Genomic DNA, 19058 nt, shown 5'->3' on the forward strand with positions numbered 1-19058 from the left:
CCTGACACAGGTATCTGCATATCTTGGCCTTCTCAGATTATTGCCCAACCTGTGACATACTCTGCTTTGATGCAAGGTCTACAGTTACTCATCTTATCTCCCTTCAAACAGGAGAAAACTAAAACAGTTGCTTCCCTACAGACAGGGGCGCCGCTAGGGATTTTGGGCCCCATGAAAAGAATCTTTACAGGGCCCCCAACACAGCGGCAAAATTGCAAAATTGCAAAATTGATGCTTCCAAAACAAATAAAGGAATTGTTACCAGGACATGGAAAATAAAACATGTGTGATTATATGTTAGTTAATAACTTAGTGTCATTATTTTTTCTGTATTATAATTTCATCATCATTAGGGGCCTCTCTGGGCCCCCCTCCATCATGGGCCCCTAGAATCCGTCTCCTTTACCCCCCCTTTTCGGCGCCCCTGCCTACAGAGCTTACAGAATCTTTTTCACTGCACCCAGGAAGTTAATGAGGTAATGGCCTCAGCTGATAAACACCTGTCAATATGTGACTATGCACCTCAAGTTTTTTTTTTATAAAGTTCCCTCAGAGCTGCAGCTCAGCCAGTATTGGTCATTTGAATTGATTATTTGTGAGGTTTGCGGACTATTTGGAAAAACCTTTGTGGCCATTCGGAGAATAATCAATCAGTAAGCTCTTTTGTCCATCTCTCTCTCTCTCTCTCTCTCTCTCTCTGTCTCTCTCTCCCTCCTTTATGCGCAGTGGGACTCCCCCCCCCTCCTCCTCTCGTCTGCTAGTCAAAAGCCCGATCCATGGTGCGAAAGCCTCCTTTTCTCCGTTTTTCCCTTCAGGATGGCATTCTTCAAATATCTCCGCTCAGTTAAGAACCAGATTATCCTCTTCTCAGCTCCGTTTCTCCTTCTTCCACTGCCTTTGGTGATCGGGACATCGGTATGTAACTAATTCATTTAAAATGTAACTTTTGCCCCCCAAAAAAAATAAATGCAACAACTCCTGTTTGATTAAATAATTGCAGTGTTGGATACAATTTGGGCAAAACGCCGGCGACTCCACTCAAAATATATTTAATTGAGTTTAATTAATGAGACATTTCACTTGCATTCACTTGCAATTTTAACACTTTGAACTAAATTCATTCCCAAACTTTTTTAGCGCGACAGAGACATTTCATTGCCTTAAAATGTAGTTTTAAATGAATGCATCTGATTTGCACTGGTTCTCTCTTTGCACCTGTTGATGCACTTGCAAAATTGCATGAGAACCGTCCGGTGTTGCCTGAGGCTGGATCTCTTGTTATTTTAACTCCTTGTTGTTAACATGAAGGATGGTATCCAGCGTGGGAACCCGGAGTCAGATCTGTCCACGTTGCTGCATGTGACATGGAGACGTGCACACAAGCTGTGGGAACACGCATGTTGTGATAGACATAGACTTTCGTTGCAAGGCTGCCATGAACAATGGCCTAGAGGAGGGGAGGGTGACAGAGTAGGCCCCATGGGCTCTCAATCTGATGGAAGAAACATGTTTAGGAAACTTTGCTCACTTGCAAAAAACTAAAAACAAAGGTATCAAAAGTATCAAAAACTAAAAACAAAGGTATCAAAAGTATCACAGCAACCAAGGCTGAAAAACAATGTTTTATTACTGCAGATCAATAAAACATGAACGATGAATGTGACTTGTGTTAATCTCAGAAATGTACATGCAGGTGAACAAAAACAATGTAACAAAATCCACACTCATCTTTAACCTTTGAACCATAATAACTCCACGCATTTAAAATGATGTAACGCTCACTGATCCCAGAAGTTTTTTGTTTTTTTTTACTTCACAAGTCTTTGTGTTTGTGCATTAACCCGTATCTGATCACATGTTTTTCTGCAGGAGGCAGAATGTGCCTATGTGATAGTCCTGATGGCGGTGTACTGGTGCACAGAAGTCCTACCGCTGGCTGTCACAGCTCTGCTCCCCGCAATCCTTTTCCCCGCCTTCGGCATCATGAAATCCAAAGATGTAAGTGAAAAAATAACTGCAGAAGGGTGTCAAATGTGCTGCGAAAGGATGTATTTCTCACATCTCACGCTGTGTGACCCAGGTGTGTATGCAGTACCTGAAGGACACAAACCTGTTGTTTGTGGGGGGACTGCTGGTCGCTGTAGCTGTGGAGCACTGGAATCTGCACAAGCGCATCGCCTTGAGAGTGCTGCTCATCGTTGGTGTGCGTCCAGCACTGTGAGTGGCTTTAAAAACATTTATGAAGCATATCTAATCAACGATGATATCAAAACACCCGCTATAGATAAGGAAACTATGTTCAAGTTGTTTGTTTATTGGCATCATAAAACACTTTTTCTCTCTCTCTTTATTATTGCTTATTAAAAACACTCTGGGTGACCTCTTCCAACCCAAGTCCACAAACAGTGTTAATGTTTTTTTTTTTTTTTTTTATCTTCCTGGCAGTTTGATGTTGGGTTTCATGGGTGTGACAGCCTTCTTGTCCATGTGGATCAGTAACACAGCTACCACAGCCATGATGGTGCCTATTGTCCAAGCAGTGCTGCAGCAGCTCAACAACAGTGAGGCAGAGATACCTCAGATCCTCAGCTCAGAGGAGCAGGTCCAGACATCAGAGACTGACAGTAAGCAGCCTCCACAGACAGAGAAACAGAGTGAGGGCCAAGGTGAGCTATGGTCGTCTTCACGTGCCGTGTTCTGTTTGGCCGAGCAAAATATGGTAATAACATAGGTTGTTTGTAGCTCTTTAAATAACTTGCTCTTTGTTTGAAGGCCCAGTGGTGGTGACTTTCTTGGATGCGGAAGCGGAGGCTGCCGCGCAAAAAGATGCAGCGGAAAAGCGGAGAATGTGTAAAGGGATGACCCTGTGTGTTTGTTACGCTGCCAGCATCGGAGGCACCGCCACACTGACAGGAACCGGTCCCAATCTGGTGCTCAAGGGCCAGATGAACCAGTGAGTGTTTTCTCAAAGCTTTGTTTAGTCACGTTCTAGTAGTCTCAACCCGGTTCTATAAAATGTTTTAATAAAATAAAACTTTTGTGGTTTTCCTTAGACTCTTTCCTGAAAACGGCGATGTGATTAACTTTGCCTCCTGGTTCGGCTTTGCCTTCCCTAACATGATCCTCATGCTCACACTGGCCTGGCTTTGGCTGCAGTTTGTCTTCATGGGATTCAAGTGAGTTTGGTGACGGTTAAAGCTTAATTACAGTGACAGAGACTTGAATCAACATCAAGAAACTTTTTACCGCTTAAGGAGTGTGATTGAGTGTGAAGGGGACACAAAGGTTTTTTTCCCCTCCGTGTGATCCCTCTAGCTTTAAGAAGACCTGGGGCTGTGGGGCTATAAAGACAGAGAAGGAGATTGCTGCCTATAATGTGATCCGTGAGGAGCATCGCCGGCTGGGGCCCATGTCCTTCGGAGAGATCAGCGTCCTGGGTCTCTTCATTCTGCTGGTGTTGATGTGGTTCACACGGGAACCAGGCTTTGTTGACGGCTGGGCGACAGATATCTTCAACTCCAAAGCAGAGTTTGTATACAATAAGAAATATGTTAATCTAGTTAAAGCTTTTATATTATTTGCTTTAAAGACACTTTCATGCATCTAAGTTTGTTCATTCCCTCATCACTCCACTTCTCAGGTATGTGACAGACGCCACGGTGGCAATCTTCATCGCCGTCCTTCTCTTTGTTCTGCCCTCTAAACCCCCACGTTTCTGTTCGTGGAGGTCTCATAGTTTTGACACAGGTGAGACATGGTTCTGTAAATATAGATATGAGGTGTTAACAGCTATATCCAGGTCTTGAGAGCTGGAGACTGTGCAATGATTCAATACTGACATTGAATTTATTGGATCTGTAGCACCCCATCAAACTGTTGGCCCAACTCCACCTCTGCTCACCTGGAAAGTTGCCCAAAAGAAGTTACCATGGGGCATCGTGCTTCTTCTTGGCGGAGGTTTTGCTCTGGCCAAGGGCAGTGAAGTAAGTGTTGGCTTTTCATGAAATAAACCCCATTTTGTTATGCCATTGGTTGTAGAGATTTTTCATCAGCAATATTTATTCAATGTATTTACATTATGTTAAACCCTCTCTGAATAGTGTTTTTTTTTATTGTTGGTGGCAAATTGCGCCATTTCCACACTGGATCTAAATTGCCTTCATATGCACAGGAGATGGCGCAGCATGTAATCCAGCATTACTGTTTTAATTTGTATCAAAATCAGCCTCATTATTTACAGTATACTCTCCTAATGCTGTTTTTAGGTTAAAGCTTTTTAAACTAAACATTTCCTTCTGCTGCTTGATCAAATGTCCCCCCTGGAAGTGTTGCTTTAGTTTTATTTATTTTGCTTATGTATGCTGCAAATACCCCTGAGAAATATTGCAATGGATGCTGTATATGATGCACAAACCTGAATTAGAGTCTAATCACAGTAAATGAGCAAATGTTGACTCATGTACACAAAAAACTAATTTCATTTCAAGAGAGTATGTTTATTTTTTACATCTTTCTCTCTTTAGGAATCAGGACTCTCAAAGTGGATGGGAGATCAAATGACTCCCCTTCAAAACATCCCTCCCTGGGGAATTGCTATCATCTTGTGCCTGCTGATTGCTACCTTCACAGAGTGCACCAGTAATGTGGCCACTGCGACGCTCTTCCTACCTGTCTTAGCCTCAATGGTAAGTCCTCAGGTGTGAAAAAGAAAGCAGAAAGCAGAGGCAGGATCTCAGACTGCTGGAGACAGACACTTATGTTTGGCCGCAGTGGTTCAGTAAGGTGAAGTGCTACATAGTGTAATTTCTTTTGAACCGATTTCCCCAATTGGAGTCCAGCATTGAAACTACTCCCAGTGGGAGCTGGCCTATTTTTCCTTGTTTGGTCACCCATCTAGTTGGTCATTCAGGCTGAATGAGTTTGGTCCCCTTCCCCGGGCCCCTCCTCCCATTAATAACCTGCCAAACACACCAATGCAGCCCAGTGCCTTGTAATACTGCCCACTCCGCTGCTGCTGAAGAATGGCATCACTGTGCCCGCTAGACCAGCACTCGAGAGAAAACGCCAAGGCTGGGTTGCGAAAGCCGGTGTCAAGCTGGTGTATTCAGATAGATATTTATTGAGGGCCAAGCAAGTAGGGTGCATCCAACCCTCGTGTGAAATCAGAGATAGAAAAAAAAGAGAGAAAGAAAAGCACATGCGATCAGCTGAAAGGGAGGAGATGACACTTGATGGCAGTTATGGCTTGTGGTATGTCACTTCATGTGTCATCCTGTCAAGTGAATATTTATTATTTGATCAAACGAAAACCATCAGACAAGACAAAACACTGTCATCATGGTGACCTGATATACAGCCTGTAGTTTAAAGAAGACTCACTATAAACTTATAGTTTTTTTTCACCCTTTGTTTATTTCGAGAGCCAGAAATTACCGTGCACTTGTAAGCTACTGTGCTGCAGCATATGTAATTCAGAAGGAAATGCCACAGAGTGATGTTTGCTGCATTTTAGTAGTGTGCCATTATCGTCACAGACGTACAGCCTTTCTATTCTAGATATCATGACTCAGCCCCGAGCTTGCAGGAATTACATCTTAATTACACCCACCTAATGAGTGTTCTCGCTTCTCATAGAATTGCACACATTTCACTCTGACTTATGAGTCAGTGATTACGGTTGCAGAAAAATAGCCAAATGGAGGAGTGGAGGATTTTGTGATGAAGGCTCTGTTCATCCCCGTGTCTGACCGTTGAAGCTTTCTGTGTGATTATTGCAGTCTCAGTCCATTGGAATGAATCCACTGTACGTCATGGTGCCTTGTACTCTGAGTGCCTCTTTTGCCTTCATGCTGCCTGTTGCTACGCCCCCGAACGCTATAGTCTTCTCTTACGGATACCTCAAGGTTGCTGACATGGTGAGTATGGCAGCGGTTTGTTGTGTTTGTTCTGTAAATTATATGTTAATCATGCAAAGTTGTCAGTGTCACTGTTACACTGTAAGGAGGGTAGATGAGCTTATGTTGGTCACTTGCAGTTGTGACCTGAAACTGTTAAAAGAATAACTCTACATTTTGGGGAAAACGCTTATTCACTTTTTTGCCAAGAGTCAGATGAGAAGTTCAATACCATTCTTAAGGTGTTGGACAATTGGACCATTTGCTCAGTCTACGTTACTGTGCATGTATGTTTGTATGGCAGCTCATGCTCTTACTGATCTTAGAACTCACCACGCACTCCCGTTGTGCCGGTCCTTTCTGTCTGGTCTCTCTTTTTTTTTGATGAGACATCTTGATGTCAGTTGGCAATTTCCAAACGTGCCTTTCTGTTAATTTTGTATGAAACCGCTTTGCTTTCTGTTTAAACACTTTTATTTCTGAATGATAAATATGAAGATGCAGCGGGTTAGTTTAACTTACTTCACTTGTCATTGTGAGAATAACAAATAGTCTTGCACAAGACTGCTAAAAGACTGTTACTTGGCATGTTTACAGATAGTTTTTGATACGAATGTTTGAGAGACCTGGCGTGTTAATTAGTGTGTTTTTGCGACTCTGAGGTGGATTTTGTTACTTTTAAACAGAGCAAAGCTAGCTGTCTCCCCCTGCTACTAGTCTTCAAGCTAATCTACCATCTTCTGACTTTATAGCTTTTTATTTAACAGAATGACACAAGAGTCGTATCAATCTCATCTAACTCTTAGCAAGAAAGCAAACAACCGTATTTCTCTAAATGTCCAACTATTGCTTAAATATCCCTACATGCTCTTCTTCTCCATCAGGCCAGGACAGGAATAGTCATGAACATCATCGGCATCCTTTGTATCACAATGGCCATCAACACCTGGGGCAAGGCCATGTTTGAGCTGGACACCTTCCCCGCCTGGGCCAACGTCACCGGGGTGTGAGCCTGGTTCTGCCACAGGAGATGATCCACGGACACCCTGCCCTCCCTATCCACAGGTGCCAGACAAAGACCTCTGGTCAGAGCAACAGCACAGGACCGCACGGTGGACCGCCTGCGTCCCATTGCTGTTTGATAACAAGGCCCTCAAGGCTTGTTTTCATTGGCAACTGAGTCTTGCTTGTGAAAGAAAGTGGTGAAGAATATGATTGGGAATGAAAGAAGAGTGGTTGAGGAATGAAATTTAAACAGACAAAAAAAAAAATCTTTATTTACATTGTATCATAATTAAGTTGAAGCTACACTCATAAAACAGTATAACAAAAATCATACTGGAATTATTTATACTCTCAAATAATGAGATTTTATAATCCTCTTAGGCAGCTAAGTAAATGCTATTCATAAGGCAAGGCAGTTTTATTAGCACATTTCAGCAAAAAGGCAATTGAAAGCTCTTTACATAAATCATTAATTATTAAACTTATTGAGACAAGTGCATATTAAACACATTTTTGAAGATGAGTAATATTTAAAAAAAGATGAAATAGAAGAAATATAATATGCATTACATAAGATAGAAAATAAAAACCCTCTGAAAAAGAATAATAATATTAAAATCAGACAACTCTTTTCTTTCTTTTTTTCTACATCAGTGGTGGGGATTATAAAGTCATAAGGTAAAAGTTATTAGAAATGTTTTACATATTCACATGTAGCGACATCTAAATAGCAATAAGCCATATGGTAAAATATAAGAAGGTAACTTTGCACATTTACATTTACATTTTGAGGTACTTGTATTTTATTTAAGGATTTTTATTTTGTGCCGCTTCTGCTTTTACTTCAATACATTTCTGGAGAAAATATTTTCCTTTTTTACTCTAGTACATTTATCTGATAGCTGTAGTTACTAGTAACTTTTCGTATCAATGTAATATGAAATATTAATATAGATTAAACTACCTATAAAATATCCCCATCTCAACCAGACAGAACATGATGTGTTAATACAATAGTATAATCCAATAACATTAATATAACCCTGACAAGGGCAATTCAGCTGCCCAATCACTACTTTAACTATTTAATGCATTTTTGAGTCAAATATCTGTACTTTCACTGAAGTAAAATATTGAATTCAAGACTGATCGACTGGTTTTATTATGGTGTTGCTACTTCTACAAGTACTAGTTAACTATGTTAAAAAAGTCAAAATACTTTTTACCTTACTGCTACCAAAAACTGAGTGGTTTGCAAGCACATCTATCTATATGGATTTAAGGTAACAAACACTGACAATTATTTTGTGCATTTTTTGTATTTATATATAATGGGCTAATATGAACAGTATGTCAGAAACTTGTCAATACGTAAACATGTACTTTGGACCCCTATGTTGACCTACAGGCTATATCAGGATGTATGGTGGTTTGTTATTGTTCCAGTTGAACTTTGAAATGTACCATCACTACAACACAAGAAACCTATGTGCCTTGTACAAACACAATGACTTATGTTCTGTAAACACATTTTCAATATTTGATCAATACGGTGTGATGATATTGTGAAATGTCTCAATGCAATAAAGAATTCTGACTGAAATGCAATAATGTGGTATTTAATCAATGTATATATTTTTTTCAATTTCAAGACTTTTTTACCTGAAAAATTATATTAATAAGATTAATAAAGTAAATTATCTGCCTAAGTAGCCAATGGGCTGAAGTTACAATGTTTCATTGATCTGCGACAAAATGTAAAAATAAAAGACAAAAGTTTCAATACAGTGAGTCTTAATGTTTCTTTCTTGTTGCATTACCTCCACACACAGTGCTTTGATAACACTAACAAAACCTCATTCCTTTTCCACATGCAATGTTAAATAGTCAGTTGTTCATGCACACAATATTTCCAAATTCTACAAAAACACTTGATTAACACTGATTTCACAGCAGGATCTTAACAGTTTCCACTAATGGCTGAGTATGGGCTTTTTAACAATAAAGAGGCTTTAATAAATCAGGTGAAATAATACTGCTGTAAAAACAGCATTGTCATCCCTCAGTGTCATCCAAAAACAAAAAGATCCCACTTTCAGCACCAGTCGGCCCTTTCTCAACTTCGCAGTGACCTTTTGTCTTGCGCATAAGGCTGATATAATCCTGTAAACACAGTGCAGAAAGCCACAATAATCCTGCACTGAAAGGCCACACCTAATGTATGTTGGCAAGAGCTCTGTGTCATTGTCCTCCTGCCGAGACGTTGCGTGAGCAAAGGGTCAAGGCGGTGATATTGTCCAGCGTCATAAACATTATGAGCTCAAAGAAGACATTTCACATGACTCCATTTAAAAGCCGCAGAGCATTTTATTACAACCCTACCATTATCACCATGAGGAGGGCTATGTTTTACAGTGAGACAAAAGATCATCAATCCCGTGACATATATTGCAGCAGCAAACCATGTTGGTGGTATGGTTGAACAGAGGAAAAACATGCTGTACTGCAGAAAAGGTAGCAGGGGGGAAATTTGACCTCAGTTCTGTTGGACAATTAAAATGTTCGATGGTTTGAAAGTGGTTAACAAGCGGTTGGGTGCATAGAGAAGTTCAGATCACTATGATCTTGGGTCCCAATGGGGAAAAAAGCTTATGTAATTATAGTGCCTTTCTCTCCCTTTGCTGCCTCTCAGCCACCCACTCATTATCCAATTGAAACACATCCTCACGTATCATGGCTTCCATTACTGGCTATATATACATGTAAGGCTGCAGTAGCGGAAATTTAACCTGGAAGTTGTTCTCTTGCTGGGGTTTCATGAACACACAACACCTCTATTTGGTCATATAGAGGCATGAGTGCTAGATTGAGACTCTTTCACAACCTCTAGTAACTTTACAGGTGCAACATTTTGATAATAAGAGCATTAATATAGCAGCAAACAACTATTTGCTGTGTAAAGACATTGTAGAGTAATGTCTACATGTGCAGAGAATGAAGTCGCTCTCCCTGTGTGCAGCCCACGATGCTGAAGGCCCAGGTCATATTGTTGGGCCCACTGAGGTTTCCTTAAGGGACTTTGGTGTTCAGAAACACTACAATTGTTTTTCACAGAGACTGCCAAAATCAATACAAAATGAGAGTTACTCATAACAGCTTTAAAGGTGCCGTGTGTATGATTTTAGGGAACCAAGCAGTGAGATTGCAGAATGCAGTCAAGTAAAACTTTTACCGTGTGCCAAGCGTGGAGGAGAATTACAATGGCCAACGCGAAAAAGCGAAAAGGTGAATGGCCCTATCTAGAGACAGAGTTTGGTTTGTCCCTCCTACATACAGAGGACTCGTTCATTCTAATGTAATAAAAACACAATTCTTATATTCAGCTGGTTATACACTCAAGAAACCATACTTAATATCCAAATTAATATCATGTTCTATTTCTGCCAAAAGATTCCCCCTAAATTATACACACCGTCCCTTTAACTTGTTATAAACTAAACCTACTGGTTGAACAGAAAGGAAGTAAGCTTGATATATTACTGCCAGTTTGGAATTACAATTTGAAAACATTTTCAGGCACAAAAGAGATCAAAAAGCAGATATTTGGACTCGTCCACCTAATGTATTTGAGAGTATTTTGCGCATGGTAAGTCTTTTTAATGCCACATTGGCCTTAAAAATGTTCTGTATCAGTTACACAGGAGGACAATATGCTGCCTGTTTGATACAATCAACCCTTCCTGGCACATAAAGACTTGTGTGTAGAGATGGTTTCAGTTAGCAATGTATCCAATTAACCCGCGAACAAGAGGCCAGGCCACAAGCTAAAAGATCTAGAGGAGGACAGAGGGCCTTTCTTTGTACTCTTTGGGCTAAAGTACATTCATGCTCACCAGGCTAAACAGTGCCTTTACAATCAGTACATTATTTCACTTCACATTGTGCTTACAATGTTCATATTCTTGAATTAATTCAGTCAAATTGCTGCAACAACACAAAAATGGAGCCATGCCATTTTCCAGCATAGGAAGGAGGGTTGGCCCATATAGCTAATTCTAAATCCGGGCCCCTGAGCAGGTTAATCCAGCCATGCGTATCAAATAATGGTCATGCCTATTAGATCACTCAGTGACCCCTGTAGATGGAGAAACTGTCATCCAGAAGGATCTACTGGTTTCTGTTTCTTCTTTGGGATTCTTGCCAGGAAGTTCACCCAAAAACCTTCACCTTACAGGGAACATCCTCCTTTTAGACACTTGTTTTGCGTGTACCACACATGTTCAAAAACAGGGTGAAGTGTGACTCATCGGACTGTATGACCGCAGTTCATGTCTTCTTTTCACCGCTTTACTCGCAAATAGGGCCTTTTTAGGTGTAATAAGTTAAAGCTGTGCAACCCTACTATTGTACTCTCTGTAGTCCTCAATAGACTGTTTTGATGAAACTGTCCTGAATTAACATTAACAGTTATATGATACAAGGTTGCTTGTCTGTTTTGCTCTTCCATAAAAAAAAAAGAGCACATTTTGTTGACAAAGAACATGTGCCATCCCAAAGTGCCCTGATGTGATGTCTTTCCTTAGGAGCAAGGACAGAATCACCTGATGCTGAAACTGTTTCATTGTTAGATGTGTCCTCTTAGAGCCTATTGTGATAGATATCTTTGTGATTGTTTTCATGCCACCGATGCCAGGATAAGTTACAGTACTTTTCATTAGGGGTTAGCCCTTAGAAGAATTTCAAAACACACATTGTGATGTACAAAAAACACCTTAAATATTTTAATTACATTTATTTATTTGGCCGATGCTTATCCCACAGTGACATTTATCTCCCCTTAGCTTAATTCTGAACCCTCCTCCAATTAGATAATGAGGTTTTAAATGGCGTAAGAGTATTACGTTCATCGGATTCTACTTTTTGAGACAACCTTTAAAAAACCTGAATAAACTAATATAATTAAACCACTCAGGGAGGCAGGAACTTACAACAACCCTTATCTCAATACCCCTAATCTCTCGGTATAAAAAGGGGACTTGTAGACTTTGCAAAAAGTAATATGTCTTTAATTTAAAATAAATAACTTTAGATTGGACTTTGTACTTTAAATTGTCAACTTAAGTACAGTATTAGGTTATCATTTTGGTTCATTTGATGGACCTTGTTCATAATGGGTATATTAATGCTGACACATTATTAACCCTGTAAATCATCAAAACAAGGTGTACAAATCATTAATTAGCCTTTCTGTGCCCCATCAATCAAACAATTTAAATTCTACTAAAACAGTGGATTTTAAAAAAGTGTTTTATTAGCATTTTAATCATTAATGTCCTGGCCCCTCAGTGGTGGAATGAACTCCCCACTGACGTCAGACAGCAGAGTCGCTGCCCATCTTTAGGTGCAGGCTGAAAACTCACCTCTTCAAGAAGTTCTACCCTGAGCCTTCCTCGTAGCACTTATTGCATTCGTATTAGTTTGTTGCACTTATTGTATTCGTATTAGTTTGTTTCTGCACTGTACTTTTGCTCTGGTTTATGCTCTTAGATGCTTGTTTAAGAAAGGAGATGCGCTTATGACTTCTGGTGACTAGTAGTTCTCTTGAATACCTATGTTGAATACACTTATTGTAAGTCGCTTTGGATAAAAGCGTCTGCTAAATGACTGTAATGTAATGTAATGTAATAATTAACTCATAATAAGTTGATAATAATAATAATTAAGCCTTTATTAGAAATTATTTCTCTGCCTTTGACCCATCCCGGAGGAGCAGTGGGCTGCAATGAAGTGCCCGGGGAGCAACTTGGGGTTAGGTGTCTTGCTCAAGGACACCTTGGCATGTTGCCAGTAGAGGGGTTTGAACCACCAACCTTGCGGGACAAGAACTCTACCTCATGTGCCACAGCAATTTGATAATGCAAACTAGGACATTTAGAGATATACAACATGTTTTAGTGTGGAACAACATATCTATTCAGTTTATAGGTGTAGTGCTCAATAATTAATGTTACATCATTTGTGATGTGATATAATAATATAAAGACATTGGAATGCATAGTTTGCTCGTGTTGTAGGGAAATAGCTCCATCTGTTGGTACAATTCAGCACTAACAATGATGTCTCAGGATTACAAAATGATGTTGGATGAATTGCAAAGTATGGACACATTTCAAATTAAAATAGAAATGTGTTAGTTAAATATTATAGCATGAAAAGTATTACCAAATATCTAATAAATACCTGCAACTGAATAACAGATTCTTAATATGTAATACTATCTTCACAAAGGCTACTAATACAATACAAAAATAAATATTTATCATAAGTTAAGAGTATTGAGCTTTTATTGAGGCAGTAGTTTGATTTCACTGCTCTCAACTTTACTCTTAACTGTTAGTTCTTTCACAAGGCGTCTGATCACCCTGTGATCTTATTAGACAGGCGATACAACTTCACTCCTACCAATCTTCTGTTTGGAAACTGAAAGTTAATACCTTTGGGTCAGCGTTGAGCACAAGATATCACATGTCTGAGGTCGCGATTCCCCTCATACATGTGTGACATGGTCACAGCCAGCTGACTCACAGGAAGTGACTAACAGCCGCTAAGTTTCCCGTGCCTCATGTGAAAGCAGAGTTTACGACACCTTTCCTCATTACATACACCGACAGAGACACTCGACACACTGAATCATGGAGATCAGCACGCAGGGCTCACCTCCTTCTCCTTGGAGGGAATGTTTTGTAACAAAGCGGATCCAGATGTTAGTCCCTGTTGGTTTCAAGAGAGAAATAAAAGAGTTGTCTAAACTGGCCGGACCGGTGGTAAGTAGCATGTATTTAATGCACTCTTAAGTGTCCAATCATTGCTGATCTAAATGACGATCTAAATAAAACAAGTTCAATTAACGATTAAAGTGTTTACATGGAAATTGAATGTATTATTAATGAAGCTTGTGACATTTAGTGTACAGGCCAGGTTGAAGTAGAACAAATAGGCCCAGAGCACTAATTATCAGCTACTTATAAAGTAATCTCTTTACATATATTTTGATTTTTATCTCGTCAGATTATGGCCCAGTTCATGGTGTTTGCAGTTGGTTTTATCAGTACTATTTTCTGTGGCCATCTGGGGAAGACAGAGCTGGCAGGGGTTTCTTTGGCCATAGCAGTGAGTACAGAATTGTAATGTTTTTTATAGTGAAAGTCACACAAATAAAGAACATAATCCCTCAATGTTTGTGTTGTATCCTCAGGTTATTAATGTCACAGGTATATCTATTGGAGTTGGTTTGGCTTCAGCTTGTGATACTCTGATTTCTCAGGTATGAGCCTTACACGCTATTTTTCATTAGTTAAGACAAGTATTGACAAAATAAGATAAAATGCTCTCTGGTTTCAGACCTTTGGGAGCAATAACCTCCTGAGAGTTGGGGTCATTCTGCAGCGGGCAATCCTCATCGTGTTACTGGCATGTTTCCCTTGTTGGGCGATCCTCATTAACACAGAGCCCATTCTGTTGGCTGTCAGACAGGAGCCAGCGGTGGCCAGGTAAGCTGTGTCAGAACTCACATGTCTTCTTCTGCTTTATTTATCCATTTCTTATTTTTATGTATTGTTAAAATTAAGTGTGTATTTCTAGTTGATGTTGATGGAAAATCTCTCTTTAGGTTGTCTCAGATGTACGTGAATATCTTTATGCCAGCACTTCCTGTAAGTATTTCAAAGTAGGACTAAGTTCTAAAAAGAAACAAATTGATATATTGATATTTTTCATTTTTCTTTGTTTTTCTGTTTAGGCTACATTCATGTATTCATTAGAAACAAGATATCTGCAAAACCAGGTAAGGTCCATTATTATTCAATATAAAGTAACCCTCTGATGAGCTGAAATAAGGACAGTGCCTGGATAATTACATGAATGCCATGTTGCTGTGAATCGCTTCCTGGAATCCTTAAAAAGGAAAAGAAAAATACAGTAAAATGCTATTAATCAGGCTTCTATTTATTTGTCTTCAGTGTTGCTGTTGATGTGACATTAGAGAAAAGTGCTGTACAAATTCAGTCAGGGAAAACAAATGTGAATGAAACTACAAACCTCCATTTGGACTTAATGTTTTGATTCGTTTTTGTATTTGTAAATAAATCAGTTTGCAAAACTCATGCTAATCTTTCCTATTCAGGTGTTGCATCCAAATACAGTACAGTAAATTCAAGATCCCAAGGACTCAACAACACTATGTAATGGTCCCTTTACAGTTTTATTTTATTTTGTTATATCTAGAAAAAGAACAGGCCCTTTATTAGGTACAGAGGTATCTAATCATATTACTTCTGTCTGGTGATCTCCTCCTTTCATCTCTTATAGTCATCTTTTTCTTCTCACTTTTCCTGTGTCTAATATGAATTAAATGTAACTATCCTCATTTTAGGGCATCATATGGCCGCAGGTAATCACAGGCGTTGTGGTCAATCTTTTTAACGCTCTCATTAACTACATCTTCCTTTACGCATTAAATCTGGGAGTAGCGTGAGTATAATTGCCTTTTGACTCTTTCAGGAACATAATTATTGCTTGCATCACATAACCAATATCATGCAACAAAAAATACTCTTTACAGAGGTTCTGCTGTTGCCAACACCATTTCCCAGTTCTCCATGGCTGCAGTTCTCTATGCTTATATCATTTGGAAAGGTCTTCACAAGGCCACCTGGGGAGGTGAGAACCACATTTGCATTGGGGGGCAGTGAGCCTGCATAAAAGCATGGGCTCCAGTTGTTTCTTTAAAGCCGATGTTAATGAGTTACGCAGTGATGAAAGAAGCTCAGAGGGAGATGGTTGTGGTTTAACAAACCTGTAGCTCAGGAGAAACTCAAAGTTTTGTAATAGTTATTATTCATTTTATTATTATGACATTAACAAGACATGCTTGGTTGGAAAACAAACAATGAATTAATTGTGTTAAAAGAGTTTCAATAACACTTTACAACCATCTTCAGAGATAAACTACTGTTCATTCAAGGCTGTGTGTGCAATTTGTCAGTAATACCTATAATAACCCACAATACAGTGAAGGTTTGGCCAAGTTCTTTCACTTATGGAGGGAAGTTTGCATTTCTCCCATCCCTCGTCCTCCACAGCAGTATAAAATGTCTTCCATATTTGATTTGTTGAGGGCACAAACTATGGTTTAATTCTATACCCCTTTGTGCAGGCACCAGTTTTCATCTGTACTTGAGGCTTGTGTCACTACAAACACGTATAAGAGCTCATTTTCATTCTGTTCTTTGCTTCCCTGTTTGTTTAAGACATTTAGGAACATTGTGGTAGATTTAAAATTGTGGTATTGTGGTAGATTTAAAATCAACAGCCCGCTTATTATATGTTCCCAGCAGAGCTCCTTGGAGTCGGTACAAATCTGTTGAGACAAAGACACTGATCTGATCTAACCTAACCTATATTTCATACGTGTGAGTGATATAACGATTTATTGATTCATTATTTGACCACGCAGGCTGGTCTAAAGAGTGCCTGCAGGACTGGGGCTCATACATCAACTTGGCCATCCCCAGCATGATCATGATGTGTGTTGAGTGGTGGACTTATGAGATTGGAAGCTTTCTGGCAGGTAATGTCATGAGCCACTTTGTTGTTTAAGGCATTGCTGGGGTGAAATCTAACTGCCGTTGTCTTTGACAGGTCTAATAAGTGAGGTGGAGCTTGGAGCTCAATCGGTTGTATATCAACTTGCTAATGTTGCATACATGGTAATCATTCTGCTAACAAAATTAATTTACATCAAATTGTTATTGGGTCATATCTGTGCAGGCAGTGTAACAGCATGTTAATATTTCATTTTTGTTCTTAGTTCCCTTTGGGTTTCAGTATAGCCGGCAATGTAAGAGTTGGAAATGCCCTGGGAGCCGGAGACACAGAGCAGGCTAAGCTGTCCGCTAAACTGACTCTGTTCTCTGCAGGTCAGCAAACACCATTTCTATGCTATGTGTTAATATCTTATTAAAATAACATGTTTTTCAAGGTAAGGTAATTGTTATATAATTCTAATTTCACTCAAGAAACTAGTTCAGGAATAGCTTAGAGCTTAAAGAACCAAAAAGTTGTAGACCAGCTCCTGCAGAGCTTCTCATTGGCAAACAATAGGAGACTGTGGTTGTCCTTTGTGATACAATTAGTCAGTTTACAAAAAAATAAACTAATTCAGCATCTTTTGCATGATGCAACCAGTGAAAATGAAGTCTGTTACTCTTTACCACAGCGTCAGTCTCTATAGCTTTGTCCGTTCTCATTGGGAGCCTGAAGGACCATATCTCTTATGTCTTCACATATGATGAGTGAGTATATTTTGAACATGTGTTTTTCTAACCACAGCTATATTCAATACCAAAAGATAATCTGTCTCTTAAGTGACCTTTCACCATGACATTTATTACATTGGACTTTGCCTCCAAATTCTTTTAAACATTAACTTGAAGTAAATGTTATGATCAGCACCACTGTGATTTTTGGCAATTTCCTGATTGCTCTTTGGTGAACGATAATATAATGTGTCACATAATAAAACACACAAATGTCATGATAATATAACTTTATTTTAACCTGTCTTTCAGTGTCAAACTGTTAATTTTGAGTCTCTTTTACGGTAGACAAATAAGGGAAAGGGTTGCTGATGTCATAGCTTTATATGCACCATTTGTCCTCCTGGATGCAATATCAGTAAGTATCTCTGAAATTCACATCCAAACAAGGCACCTTGACTCACTCACATTTAATTGCATTTGCAAAATACAAGTCTAACCACCTCTTTATTGTGTGTGCGTGACTAGGCGGCCTCTGGAGGCATTATCAGAGGAGCAGGTAAACAGAAGATTGGGGCTATTTGCAACATTTTGGGATTTTATGGTATTGGTTTTCCCATTGGAGTGTCATTGATGTTTGCAGCCAAAATGGGAATCAAGGGTAAGATTTACAGCATGTTTTTTAGCCGTAAGCTGTTTGTTTTTGCCACATTTCTGTCTAACTGGTAATTTTATGTTCTGTCCCCACAGTCTTTTTTCACAAGATATATGACACGGCATCGCTTGCTATACTTAACCACGCAAAACTCTTTATATCCCTCAGGTCTGTGGACAGGCTTGTTTACCTGTGTGTCTCTGCAGTCTTCATTCCTGGTTTTCTACCTGGTAAGAATGAACTGGATGAAAGTTACAGTCAAGGTTAGTATTCAGAGGTACATCTTCCCATTCTAAATGACCAAAGGCTACTTCTTTATGAATAAACGTTCACACATTTGTTTTTCTTCCAGGCTCAAATCAGAGCGGGCGTGCGTGGGAGCTCTACAGACACAAGTAAGTGAAACATTTTCGACTATTAGAGAAAAAGAAAACGTTTATCCTGTTCATCAGGGAAAGTGTAGTTTAATAGTGCTATATTACTTATAACGTTACATGTACTCTAGTACTTTTTAAGTCCATGCAAAAGCTCAGTATCATTGTAAAGCTATAGAGTGTGGTGGTATACAAATATATTGTCTGTATCCAGGTCCCCAACCAGATGATCCAGGGAACTCACCAGGGCAAACAGACACTATGGAGCTGGTTCATACCGTGGCGGAACCAGCAGTCAAAACAGTGGAGGAGGAGCTCTCTCACAGGACTCTGGTTCTGCGTAGAGGCCTGGCTCTGGCTATCATGCTTTTCATACTGGCTGCTGGAATCACTATTAACCTGCTGATCATGAACTTGGTTACATGAATGCGAGCAAAGTCTATTGTATTAAGTGAAGTGCACAATATGATGCAGATGTTTGCATTGTGGGATGTCAAAGCAGGACATGCAGAAGGAAAGCACACATGAGGATGGACATGACAGTACACAGAGCACAGAGAGTAAACTTATGTATGATCAATGAATTAATCACCTTAAGCAGAATATTACTGTCAAACAAATTATTCACAAGATCTTCCAGTGAATCTGCAGTGTTTGTCTCACAACCACATACTGTCAAAGAGAATGAGTCAAACTAAAGACAGTTTTAAAAGCTTTTATATTTAATGCATTAAATAGATACATTGTGGTTATTTATGATTCTTAAAGGAAAAACAATATATTTACTGTATTAAAAGAGGGGAACATTTTGGAA

The 19058-nt window shown here is 39.4% G+C and overlaps 2 protein-coding genes across 2 annotated transcripts; both read left to right on the forward strand.

Annotated features, from left to right (window-relative positions):
* Positions 1-862: 862 nt before the first annotated feature.
* Positions 863-7150, forward strand: slc13a5b (solute carrier family 13 member 5b). The gene is made up of 12 exons (XM_054597606.1): positions 863-915; positions 1870-1998; positions 2081-2217; positions 2446-2666; positions 2779-2953; positions 3054-3176; positions 3316-3528; positions 3641-3717; positions 3862-3983; positions 4524-4685; positions 5778-5915; positions 6779-7150. Exons 2-12 carry the CDS (start codon positions 1900-1902, stop codon positions 6902-6904), a joined length of 1593 nt encoding a protein of 530 aa, XP_054453581.1. The 5' UTR covers positions 863-915; positions 1870-1899; the 3' UTR covers positions 6905-7150.
* Positions 7151-13382: 6232 nt separating this feature from the next.
* On the forward strand, positions 13383-18992 carry slc47a3 (solute carrier family 47 member 3). The gene is made up of 17 exons (XM_054607820.1): positions 13383-13723; positions 13968-14069; positions 14155-14223; positions 14301-14449; positions 14569-14611; positions 14698-14742; positions 15331-15428; positions 15520-15617; positions 16414-16527; positions 16599-16666; positions 16768-16876; positions 17176-17251; positions 17564-17633; positions 17744-17876; positions 18039-18133; positions 18223-18265; positions 18459-18992. The coding sequence occupies exons 1-17, from the start codon at positions 13592-13594 to the stop codon at positions 18668-18670; spliced, it is 1656 nt and encodes a 551-aa protein (XP_054463795.1). The 5' UTR covers positions 13383-13591; the 3' UTR covers positions 18671-18992.
* Positions 18993-19058: the final 66 nt, after the last annotated feature.

This window comes from Anoplopoma fimbria, chromosome 1 (assembly GCF_027596085.1).
Source record: "Anoplopoma fimbria isolate UVic2021 breed Golden Eagle Sablefish chromosome 1, Afim_UVic_2022, whole genome shotgun sequence".
Classification (NCBI taxonomy): Eukaryota; Metazoa; Chordata; class Actinopteri; order Perciformes; family Anoplopomatidae; genus Anoplopoma; species Anoplopoma fimbria.